The 13092-nt window shown below is 38.4% G+C and overlaps 1 protein-coding gene across 2 annotated transcripts in view; it reads left to right on the top strand.

Annotated features, from left to right (window-relative positions):
* The window catches only part of ITPRID2 (ITPR interacting domain containing 2), a 99523-nt gene that overhangs the window by 51225 nt on the left and 35206 nt on the right, over nt 1-13092 (top strand). Inside the window, exons 1-2 of one of the 2 annotated variants that reach the window (XM_013171639.3) lie at nt 53-1224; nt 3479-3539. In XM_013171639.3, coding sequence (XP_013027093.2) covers nt 1144-1224; nt 3479-3539 — 142 coding nt within the window. In that variant the 5' untranslated portion in view covers nt 53-1143. Of the gene's footprint in view, nt 1-52; nt 1225-3478; nt 3540-13092 lie in introns of those variants that run through there. The other variant, XM_048061444.2, reaches the window with a different exon arrangement.

The raw sequence follows: 13092 nt of genomic DNA, 5'->3' as shown, positions 1-13092 counted from the left end.
GTTATGTTAATGGTCACTGTATATTGTTTCATATACTTCTCATTAAGATGAAATTAAAAGTGAAAATCAAGCAGATTCACCAGAATGTTACTGGTATGATTGACCAAATTATTTTCCTGGTCTTAAAAGAAGGCACAGATTTTGTACCCCAAAGTAGGATTTGGGACTCTGAATTTTAGCCTTCTAAAAGCGAAGTGACTAGGCTGAGCCATCTTTACTTTTTCTAGGGTTGACAGAGATAAAATGTCATCTCCAGTAGATGCTATATTGCACTTAAGTGGGACAGAACAAAACATGCTCTGATGTGTCAAGCTGTCGGGAGCCCAGATTGCTGGCTTAAATGTGGAACTTCTCAGTATCTGAAGTTATCTGAGATGGATCCTACCAGAAGAGTTTGCAGTCTAAATATGAACTAGCCTAAGGTGCAAACTGCACTTAGCATGCCAGATATGCTTCAAGAAAGTGTAGGCATCTACGTAGCATCATCATCAAAAAATCTTCCTGGAAGAGGTTTAGAAAAGTATTTGGAAGAGCAAAGGCGGTTGTGTGATACGTGAGAAGAGGAGAGCGGTTCTGGCACACTGTAACAGAAACAGAATTATTGCATACACCCCTCCTGCTACCTCCACCCCCAAAATCTGAAAACTTCCTGATTTGTGTTCATCAATAATTAAGAGCCCATCAGCAATACTCAGAGGGAGCTTGCATTGCACTTCTGAGCAGCCAGATAGTAATGTACGGTGGAGAGATCCTCTCTTTCAAATCCCAGGGCTCCAGGCCATGCAATGCTAGTATTGCATTTTCAATTAGCTTCTGAGTGAATGCTTGGCATATGCAGAAGTGAACTGGTACACAATTAGCTTATTGTTCCTTTTAGCTTTGTGCTGAGAGGATCTGAAGGACTGGAGAAGAGAGGGGAGAGGGGAGTGGGGGGAAAAATAGTCAAGCCAGCGGCATCTCTGTGGATGTGGAATAAGGGAGCTGCTCAGCTCACACAGATCCACTTGCTAAGTCTGGAATTACAGCTGTTACTGAGGAGCACACAGCGTGGCTTTAGGGAGGGTGCCGGGGAGAGCCGCAGAACGAGGCTCTGTTCTCAGGCGCTCCAGGCTCTGCTCTCGCCTGCCTCACCTCAGCATTGCGATGGAGCCCAACAGCCCCAAAAAGATCCAGTTTGCTGTGCCGCTTTTTCAGAGTCAAATAGATCCTGAAGCAGCTGAGCAGGTAAGAAGACAAGTTTCTCTCATGGTTTTGAGGGAAAGGGGTAGAATGGGGGCGAGGTGCAGGGTGGTAACAGGTCATACTTATGGCCTAAATGCTTTTCCAATTTATATTAGCTTAACTACAGATTAAATGCTTTGGAGGTTATAGCACTGTCTGGATACATGCAAAAAGAGAGTTGGATATATCCTCCAGCCAGAATAAGCCTTCTTTATCTTGGGTAGATTTATTCAGTATATATTTTCTGTGCTGTTCCTGTAACTGGACCTTGTGCTCTAACGCATACGCTCCACTTGAATACACATTCTCAATCAACTTAAGAAGATTGTTTTTATATAAAGCAAAACGTGAAGTTTATAATAGGTACCTAATAAGACATATTGCACAGTCCAGTTAGAAGACAGCTTATTTACCATTCATTTTAACATGATAAAATGAGTTACATTTTGCACAATTTATCCCTTCAGTTATATCCTGTATTTTACATGATTATTATAGTCTTATTTATATCATTTCTAAAATGTTTTAAATATTTGAAAAATATCTACGTAAGTGTAGAAATTTGTCTGGATGTAGAATTATGTATGTATGAGATTAATATGTATACTATTTTAGGTTTTGACTCCCATACACGTACACAGATATCTGTAATATATATAAAGCAATAGAGCAGTCTATAGAGGAAATATGTTTTTCTGTACACATGGTTATTATGTACAGCTATGCATAGATGTACATAAAGAAGGACAAACATAAGCTTAGTAGAAAAGCTGGATAAATTGTAATTAGGTCACTCAGTATATTTCTCTCAGTGCAAGTACTTCTCGACATTTGCTTCTATTTTTGTACGTCTAGTTTTAGATGATACCAGGGGAATAGCATAACCTTGACAGTTCTGTGTTAACGACGAAAGTATTGGCACCTTCAGGACAGGTATCTTGTTTCCTGAATATTCTGATGTGAGCCTTTGCCAGAAAGTGATGGCTTGTGAATGACCACTGAATGAAGAAGTACTAGAAGGGTGCAGGAGCGAATTGCTGCAGGTCTTCATTTTGTCCATTGGTACTTCTGAACTATAAGATGTCCACGTTTTATGGAAAAGTCCTGCATTGAATTCAAGCAGGATGTGTTCTGATTTTTTTTTTCTGAAATCTGTAAGAACCATAGCATTTGGATTTCACTGAATTCTCATGGCTTTTGAAATGCTGTGTCACAAAATCTGCCTAGTATTTAAGGGTAATCATTTTGTTATTGTGAGTTTAATTCCAAGTGCTATTCAGTTATACTGTGGAAGTGTGATGAAATTAAATTAGTAAATTCTGCAGTCAGCTACTCTAATCTGGAATAACCCCTTTAAACCTGATGACGTAATTTTCCATTTACAGCTCTGAAAGCAAAATTTGAACCCAGCTCACTACAGAGCTCAGCAACTAAAAAAGAACAAATGCACTGACATTGAGCACTCGTGTCAGTGTGGTTTCTAGCTGAAATACTCAGTCTCTCTCTTAAATTCAATAGAATATTGATAGCCTGGAAGTTTTAGTGTAGCAACTTTCAATGCAAGTATGTCCATTATAGGAGGGTAGTCCATTATCATGCAGTTCAATCAGTGTTAATGGAACAAAAAAGCTTAGTCAAATAAACTTCAAATAATAAGAACTGCATACAATTTCTATTCAGAATTACATATTGATAGGTAAATATCTATGCTAGTGCCATTTGGAAACATTCTTTTTAAAGTCTTGACTATTGTTTTCTTTAGTTAAAGAACAATAACACCACTTCTGGCCACAGTTTAGAAATATAAATTCATCAGAAAACGTATATGCAATGTCAGCTCTCAAGTGTGCCTCAAAAATATTCATATTCATAATTGCTTGTGAGAGCTGTAACAGCAGTAGCTATTTGCATATATAAGTTCACAAACTACTGCAGTTATTTTCCTGAAACAAAGCTAAATGCCAATATTTTAAGATATAACCAAAACACATCAGCAATGAATGTCCAAAAACTTATTCGAGAAGGCTCTCCCCTGTGTTTCAGATTTCAATATACAAGCAGCCGCATGACCCTGATCACTGTCAGTCCAGAAGAGCAGTCAGAAAGACAGCGATGTGCTGCTGTTCCTTCAAATATTTTCTTTTTTAACTTTGCCTGGTTTACAGTCAGGAGGACATCACATGGATTGATTGCTTTGCTTTGGGCGTGGGGGGATTGGTGGGCCCTGATGACTCTGTTTGGTTTGTGCATGTTACAGATCAGGAAAAGAAGGCCTACACCAGCATCACTCGTCATCATGAATGAGCACGTGCCCCCGGGTAAGTGCCAGCATACTTTCCAAACTATTGAATTTGTGTATTCGGGATTGTCTGCAGAATGGTTAGCCAACGAACTACATGATTTTAGAAATCCAGCATTAATTTCGAAGCACTAAATATTAAATAATGGACCATAGAACAGTTTGGAGTAAAAACCATGAATCTATGTAAATCTTGGCCTTCAGATGATGGCAATAATTTCAGTATTTTATACTTTTCTATGTTTTGTTGTATGCACAAGGAAGTAAACATGATCCCGATCCTTAAGACATAATTTGAGTTCTTAAGACATAATTCGAAACACACTACCTACTTTACTTCACATCAAACTTTTATCTTATATAGCCCTCTGCAACATTATTTTCCTGTCTTATCTGTTCATTCTTTAAAAAGCAGTTCAGGCTTTTTCTCACTGATATATCCTTTAGATCATTACTGCATGTCTGAGAAATGCACTGAGAGAAGCATTTAAAGAGCCCTGCTCTTGAGGTTGAGATCATTGCAGCATAGCACGGATTAGGGATGTTCAAGCATGGCATATGGCTAAGGTTATATTATTTTGACACTGCAAGTGACCCATGCATTTGCTGCAGGGCTAATGCTGATCCCAGTTTGGAGAGTAGCATTCTGGCCTATGTTTCAGGCAGTTCAGCTCTCAGTAATGATGCATGAAAGATCTGCCTCAGACTGACTTTCCTTAGGTTAATGGGATCTACAGTGCCTGTGTTGCTAGGACTTAATTTAAAGCAAACTCACCTTGACTGATAATCTCTTTTGCAATTCACTTTGTACAGTTTGTACCGTCATATTTCCTTTTATAAACAGATACTTGGTAGAGTACCAAATCAAAACCAAACAGAGAATAAGAACTCTTTTTAATTTACAGGAAATTTTAGTGTAAACAAAGTGGTGCATGTCTGTTATCTCCTTTCCTGCAATGTTCATAATAAATCTTTAAATAAATCATTTTTATTATCAGTTAGGATTGCTGCAAGTATCAGTAAACTTCCATGTAAACCCAAGAGCTAGTATTCGTCCTTTTCATTTATGTTTATTCATTGATATGTTATCCCCTCTTATTAGGTACTGGGAAACTAGTATTGATGAAGGTTCTTTGGTTAAATTAAAATCTTGTCTTTTTTTTTATTATTATTATTTTATACAGAGTAAGACAAAAATAACAAAATTATAAGCACCTTCATTTTCTTTCCCCCCTTCATGTCGTTTGTGCATGAGTATGTGCATACATGTTTCCATATGGCATGCTTGATACAGGCAAGTGTTTTGAAAGGAGTGTGCACATGTAGCTATGTAAACCTACCGAATACAAGATCCACAAAGCCAAATTGGAAAGACAGATTATAGATTTACAACGGGAGTATGAATAGTAAATAAATTCATTATGGGTGTGATCTTGCAAGGTGCCGAGCAACTTGTGAAATTATTGTATACCTTCAACTTTCAGAGGAGTCAGCAAGTCCTAGAGACTCTTGCCAACTTGCAAATTAAACTCCAGCTGCTAGTTTGCTACTTGATTTTGAATAGAGTTCAATAGTATAACAAATAATGATTCATCTCCAAACAATGGTTAATTCATTAATGCTTGTGTTTACAGTCAATAAAATAACAGTAGTAAGGGTGAAAACTTGACACTACCACAATTTTCATTAGAAGCATGATTCTCTAAATATATGAGAAAACTGAGCAGCAGAAAAATTAAGTGATATTGTCAAAGACAACTATTAAATTAGAACTGGACTAAACTAGAATCCTGTCTCTTGATTTTTACCCACTGAAGTACTCCAATTCCCTCATTAGGAACAGATAGTGAAGTATATGCTTCCAAGGGCATGAAATGCATGACCCAGTGCAATTCTAAATGTTCAGATGCCCATGCAAAGTTTACTCAAATTATCTAAACTTCTTTTATTTTGAAAATCAGCGAGAGGCATTTTCTGAGAATTAGACTTTTCTATAGCCTTCTGTTGCATCTGCTCTTGATTGCAGCATGAAAAAAGTAGCATTTTTGTGGTATTCTGGCATTCTGGATATAGACCCATCTGGAAACCAGAAGGGAGTAAAATGACATTTTTGGACATTTCAAAACTTTGTAATAAATTCTGTTTGAATTGTGCCATACATAGATCTAAAACAGTCATTTTCTTCTAAGTCTTCTCATCCATCCCTGATGTCTACAGCAGATTTGAGAGGAATCTGTCTTCACGGATGTAGGTAAGGGCCATTGTACTATAAAGTGAAGATGGAATGGCTACTAAGGATAAGTCATTTAAAACAACATTTGGAGATGACAACTACTTCAAAATTTTAAGAAGAGTCTCCTTGGCTTCCCTGCTTCCAAGGAGACAGTAAATGCCAGACCACACTAAATGATTTACAGGCAGGTGGTAGATGTGACTGCAGGAGCTAATATCAAGACCATAGTATCATTGATTGGTGCATTTGTTCCTGCTTACTCTGGTTGGCATCATATATAATTTCAATCAAAGTCAGCAAAAGAGAAATTTGAATCATGACAGCATCAATAATGATTGCAGTGAACATTATGGGCTTGTGAAGCAACATAGTGATAAAAAAACCTCAACTTTCTCTGTATGTGTTCTGTAAAGTGCTTCATTGTGGATTATGTCACATCTCAGCAGAGAAGTTAGCACTAGAAAAATTGAGACTCAAGTTATGAAGTGATTTACCTTGAGTGATTGTTGCCATCAATTGAGCTATATTTTTTCTGAGAATCTGATATTTGCTTTCATAATATCTAATTGGTTTTACTATTATTTGAAATTACAAGACCGTTTTACTGTCTGTGAGAGCAGAGCCTAATTTTAGTGGGCAGAACTACAGAAACTTGCAGTGCCTCATCCTAAGCAGGATGCCTGTATGGGTTACTGAGGAAGCCCAGTCATATCCTGCTATAGCTACAGTTGTTCGATCCCTATCCTTTAAAAAAGGGATGTAAGTATGTGGTTAGTTTTAAAGACATTTTTACCTGTCATGCTGCAGAAGAGCTTAATCCAAAAATTGCTAAAAGCTCTCCTGCTTCTTCTTTCTCTTGCAGTATCATTGAAGCCAACAGAAACTGAAAATTACATACCTGGAAAGCAACCTTTTCTTTAATGCCATAATATACTCACAATCTCCTGTCTCCTTAACAAGTGTAGGAGAATGTATATGAAAATCAGTTCTTACTATATGAAATACAGGTCTATCCATGCTTTAAACCAGCAGTGTCATACTGCAATGGCTCACGTGAAAGCTGGTATTAAGGCAGAGAAATGACGGCTGAGGGAGGAAAACATATCAGACCACGGCTCAGGTTTAATGCCATTAGTGCTCACTTTGATCAGAAAACAATGCCAGTGCTCCTGTATAGACTGGCTTTGTTACCGAGCCAAGGCAACATCAAACAGTCTGGCTGGCAGGGTCTGCTCAGCTCATGTCAGAGTGTTCAGTCTTCTTGAAATATTAGAATAGGGGTAAACATTAGAATAAATTCTGTGTTTCTGAACTTTCTATGTATTTGCTGTTTGCAACTCTCCTTTCTACTCAGTTGCATGGTTTGGCTTCCTTCCTTGTAATGTAAATGTTACTTTGTGTTTGGAAATAAGAAAAACATAGCAATGTGTTTTGATAATTCTTCAGAGCTGCCTTTTTGTATTTGGCAAATCTCATTTCAAGGTAGAAAAGGTAACTCGTAAGAAGGCTGTACCCGTATCCAGATAAGGAACTTGCTTGCAGTCTGTGTTTGGACATTAGCAATTTTTCTGTTGTGTTCCCAGCTGACTTTCAGTTGTCCAGACAGGGGCTCATGCCTCCCAGCTCACTGCAGGATCTCCAGAGCTCTGGTGAGATGCCTCAAGGGCAGGGTCAATATTTAGTACAGCCTCAAACAACGCAGACGGATGGGTAGTGGGAGTAAGAATGGCCCTTACACCTGCTGCAATCCCATGACAACCCAAAGCAGATTAGGGTGGGGTTTTTTTTTGCTTTTTTTTTTTTTTTTAATGCTAAATTGGTTCTAGACACTCCCAGTCTATCCCTGCATAATAAATCTTATTGCCATGTATAGCTGTGCTTTTCTGATGATGCAAACTATGCCAGAAGTATATCCTTGAGAGGGTAGATGTGTTATGTTCTATCTGACATTGAAGTTTTACATTTAACAATCACATTTTTTCTTGCAAGGCAAAAGAGAGTTGCTAGGTAGGAGACAGCTGTTTCTGGTCAACTATAAACCAGTCCTGCAGTCCTTTCTCGGGCAAAACTCTCACTGAAACTTGAATCAACAGAGAACTCTTGGTCTCACAGTTCATGAAAACTGATATGTTTTTCAAAAGCATGAGATTCTGGTAGGACATACTGCCTACTTTGGTTCAGAAAATAGAGAGTGAGTAAGCCAAATAACAGCTGTTTTCAATTGCAAATTTAGGCTTCTAATGTGGTTATAAAAAAACCTGTCATTAACTTTTTTTTCTTTTTTTTTTTCTTTGGTCTAAAAAGTTGGCCTCTCTATATGCTAAATTTGAATATCATTTAAGTGTGCTGTCTGTTTTTATTATAGTCTAGGACTTCATGGAGGTATGGCAGTAAGCAATGAAAAAGATTTGTTTGCCCGCCACCACAGGACTGGTACAGCTAGCTCTGCGTGCGTTACCGCTGGCACAAAGATGCTCAGAGATCAGGCACTGCTGGTCCGGGCAGTGCAGACCTTTGTGTTCCTCAAGGCTGTGCTGAGAAGGGCCAGCTGACACGGTGAAACAATGAAATACATAAAACAAACACTGCATGAGCCCTAACAGGCAACAGAGGAATTCTTGAACTGGAAAGAAAATGTCTATGCTTGAAAAAACCCTGCTATCTGCAGGCTGATGTGTGACTTCAGAACTTCAGATGTTCAGTGGCAAACTACATCCCTTTTTTTTTGCCTATTTACGCTGTGCTAGGATGTTGTTTCATTTGGGTTAGTTTGAGTTTACTCTGCAGTTCAGGATCACAGAGTCCCTGGGACAAGCCACAGCATAAGTTCCTCACACATATGATATGTGAGTGAAAACTCCATGATCTGACCCACAAAAATAAAAAGAAGTTCATGGACTTAAATAAATTAATGAATAAATAAGGACAGGAAACTGTGCTTGAGCTGTTTTTAATGCAGCCCAGAAGCAACAGCTCACGCATTCCAAACAGAAGCCATGAAACCTTTTTTAATTTAAAAACAAAAATAAAAATTCCTTAGCATCTTTCAAAGGCAGACAGGATTTTATGTCATCATCATCATCACTTGCCAAAGGACCTGTCATGCTGCCTGCAGTAAGGTAAAGACACCACGCTGGAGGACCAGGCTTTGATTTGGCTGGAATGAACTGTGCACTGCTCTGTCTGATCTAGAGGTTATCACAGAGGCACCCGGATGCATTTTTGCTGTTTTTTTTTGAGGTCATGAACATAATAGTTCACAAATATAAACATTCCCACAATTCATGCATTGTGTAAAACACATAGTCTGGAGCAGTGTGAAATGCATACTGCTTCATACAGTGCCCAAGTAAGCTACATGTCTTGAAGATGAAAAAGAGCCAATAGTTTCAGGTCTTGTATTGTTCTGAACTGGTACCTTCAGGTAACTGTCAGGCCATTTTAACTCGCCATCTTAGCTGTCATATATTTGGTATTATGCCTTCACTCTTCCTTTGGCTGTTGTAGACATACAGCCTAATAAAAATATGTTGTGTCTGTAAGTGTTACGGTAGTTAAAGCAGCCTTCAGATTTCTTTAATTTGCACGGAAGAACCGCTATGGTAAAGAAGTACAATAACTACAAAGCATTATTGTGCCTCCTCTTTGGATGTACTACGTGGTCCTCAGCTCAGCTCAGGATGAGCCTTTGCTATTTGCAGCTGACAACCTAAACCCCCAGACTACACAGACAACTACAGTCTACTTGGCTGAAATAAGTAAATTCACAGTCAAAACAAGACAAGTTCCTCACATTCAGTGATGTTTGTCTTCCCTCCATGAGAAGGGGAAGCATGAGCTGCAGTCACGGTCATAGAAAGCTCTGGGTTGTGGAAGGGACTGAGTATGACTGCTGTCTGGAAAGGGAAGCTGGACATTTACAACCAGAACTCAGATTTTGGACCTAGATGGGAGAAATGGTGCGGCTGAGAGGACATGATGCTCATTCATAGTTTGGGTAAAATTACATTTATCCATTTCTCTCATTCCATCCTTTTATACTCCACAAGTGAATTTACTTCCTCTTCTACTTACCTGTGCAGCTGAGCTCCTAATGTGTGCCATGACACTGCTGGTTGCTGCTGCTTCCTGCCCTCTGTTGGTTTTGTGTTTGACGGGTCAACATCCGTGGAGCTATCTGAAAGTACAGGAGGTATTTTTAGAACTGAACCTTGTACTCTTCATCTGTTTTCCTCATTCCTTATACAAAAGCACCATAGAAACAGCCTTCTTCCATCCCAGGAGATTATTTGCAAATCATTTTTAATATATATGGTTTCGTGTTACATATCTCCAGCTCCTTGATTATCCAGTGTCAGGACTGATAAGCTTTCAAACAGTTTACCTCTGTTTTCATCTTAATGCACACTAATGTGACAAAGAGGTGTGCCATGGGGTAGAGAATAGCAGTGTGGAAAGCTACATAATGTTGTGAGAAAGCCAGTTTGACAGCTTCAAGCTTTATTACGCTCATAAAGCTTAGCACTTTGCTAGAGAAACCCTAACAGATTTGCTCTGTGCCAAATACTTATACACTTCATACAATTTGTTTTGGTGAGAAATGTGAATACATGGTGAGCTTCCGATTTAAAAAAATGAAACATGTAGGCATATGTAGCTACCTATAGTCAAAGTACCTAAGCTATATTTATTTAGTACAGCTATATGAGCAGACAATTATTGGGGCTTGTGACATTTAAATATATATTTTTGATCAAAATAGGTCCAGTTTAGCCTGGAGCAAAACATTCTGTTTGCATTTTGAGTGTTGGGTTATTTGTTTGTTTGTTTTAACAGCAGAAAAAATCATAGACAATTTGAAATTAAGTCCATTTAAGCACAGTAAGACAAATTGGCTTAAATAAGAATATCAAATTATTATGTTTTAAGATTGTTTAAATTATACTTCAATAATATAATAATACTGATCCTTTTTTTTTAACATAAAGTAATAAACTAAAATCCATTAATAAATGTTTCAGCCTTCCTGAGGAGAAGGGGAAAAAAAAAAAAAAACAGCATGGGGTTTGTCTGACCTCTACTATTTAGTACTTAATGCAGCACTCATTCACCATGGTGATGTGTGCAGAATAAATAGATAATGTGGACAGATGAGAGAGAATCCATCTTTTAGCACTAACCTCATTATGTTCAGAATATTGGGGAGGGGTTGCACTTAAAGCATCAATCAAGATAGCCCCATTTATTGAGCTTCCAGAGAGGGAAAAACAATTAACTCTTTATGTGAAATAATTCAAGTTAAAGCCTCACTTCAACATCCACCAACAGTAGGAATTTAATGAATTTGGACTGAAAGCTAGCAGGAACTCTAACCAAAAAGATGCTATCAGTCAGGGGAGTTTTCAACAACTGCACAAGGCTGGACTGCTGAAACTCAGAGACTGTACGAGGACCATAGAGCTTGGCTTTCCTTTCCTTGTGTCTGAGCTGGCTGTGTCATGAGCTGTGGAAATATGATCAGTTGAACCAGCCTAATTCCTTTTTACAGTCATCTAAACAGTTCTAGGATAGAATTATACCGCATGTCTGTTGGAAGGAACTGTTTTCCTCTTCCACCCCTCAAAACCCTAATTGTGTGTCTGTGTTCAAAGTCATCACTTCTAATATTTTCCTTAAATAGCTTTACTGGGTGATCAAGAGAGTATGATAGCAGCAGAATGAAGTGCAGCTACACGCTCATTTCTTTTGTGTTTTCCTTGGGATACCTAGGACACAGGCATACCACAGAGAGTGAATGTCTTGGCTTTTTTTTTTATCTTGTAGAGCCAAACCACACTTATAGAAGTCCATTAGCAGTGCTAAGTACACAAACGTGCATTTTAAAGGCAGTATATTCCACTTGAGACCATATCCTTCATTCTGACAACATAAGCAGAGAAGAGTCACACACAGCAGTGCATGAGCTTGCTTGGGCCAGATGGAAAGTTCTTATTGAAGTAAAGCAGTGAGCTTTACTGCGTCCTACAGTACTGTTTATCCTGGTACGTAGACATCCCACAGCCTAAACGTTTCAGCACTGAGTCTCTATCACTCAGAAAAGAGAAAGGCTTATGGTGATAGTATTCCCTTCAAGTCTCTCTGAATTCCCTGCTGTAGCTATTCTCAGACAGTGGTGTAAAGCAAAGATGTGGGTGAACCTTTCCTGCTCTTTTTCTGACCACCACCAATTTGGAATTATATTGAAGAACTAAATGTGTTGGAGGAGGCCGGGGGAACCACGGGGAGGGGGAGAGAGAGAAAATAATATTTTTCATCAAAAGAATTGTGATCCAGGTGTTTTGATCCAGTTCAACATTATTTTTTTTACTTTCTGTTTTTTAAATAAGGTAAGTAGACAGCGGAGCTTTAATTGTTTAGAAATGTGCTTTCAGGCTTCCTAAAACGCTGATGCTAGTGGATGACTTAGGCCTTAATGTGTATAGCATATCCTGTAGGAGGGTGTGGAACAATTCATTCCACATGAATCACAATGATGTGCTGCTGATTGTGACAGTGCAGATGAAGACGTGTAACACAAAACACAGGATCCCCTCTGGCCCTGGTATTTAGTGAGGTTAGTAGAAATTCTGAAAAATGTCTTTGGAAATTACAGGCTAACTTATTCTGCCTTAACAAATGATTGCCCTGTCATTTCCATCCTGTCTAGCCATGTTCATGGTGAGAATGAGATTATGGAACCTCATTATGTTGACTCTTTGAAAACTTCCAGATAGAAAAACAAAGAATGAATCCACAAAAGTGACATTTGCATCTTCTTTTTGTATAAGGGTCATAAAACCCAAGAAGCACTATTGCTAATAGTTCACTTCATATGCACATAAACTGATACGTGTATGTGAGGGGTTTTATGCATGTGCAATCTAATCATAGGAAAGCAGAGAGTAGTTGGCAAGGACTAGCTTTAAAACATATTTTTACTGAAATCCTTGAGGTATTATTCAAAAAGGAAGGAAACTGCAAAGGCAGCAATAATAATCACTGGCTAAGGAAGAGTTTTATTTGGTATATGTTTTCTTCTCCCCTGGTAAATGTCACTTTCCAGACTGTACAATATACAACCATTCAGCTAGGATATTTTTTCTTGTTTTATGAGCTATAGCAAGCAAAGAAATGTTTGACTTTTTCTTAGTTTTGGCTGTTGATGATGCCTTTTATTTTAGAACTTAGAATGGTCTTGTTGCTCACAGCAGAGAAAGGAACAGCTCAAAGGGGAGTTACTGCAGCTACAACTCCAGTACATAGATTGCCACCGGTGGGTCAGTTCCAAGCCATTTTCCAT

The sequence above is a fragment of the Anser cygnoides genome, chromosome 6 (genome assembly GCF_040182565.1).
Source record: "Anser cygnoides isolate HZ-2024a breed goose chromosome 6, Taihu_goose_T2T_genome, whole genome shotgun sequence".
NCBI lineage: Eukaryota > Metazoa > Chordata > Aves > Anseriformes > Anatidae > Anser > Anser cygnoides.
Note: the sequence above shows the minus strand (reverse complement) of the source record. Positions and strands in the feature narration are given on the sequence as shown.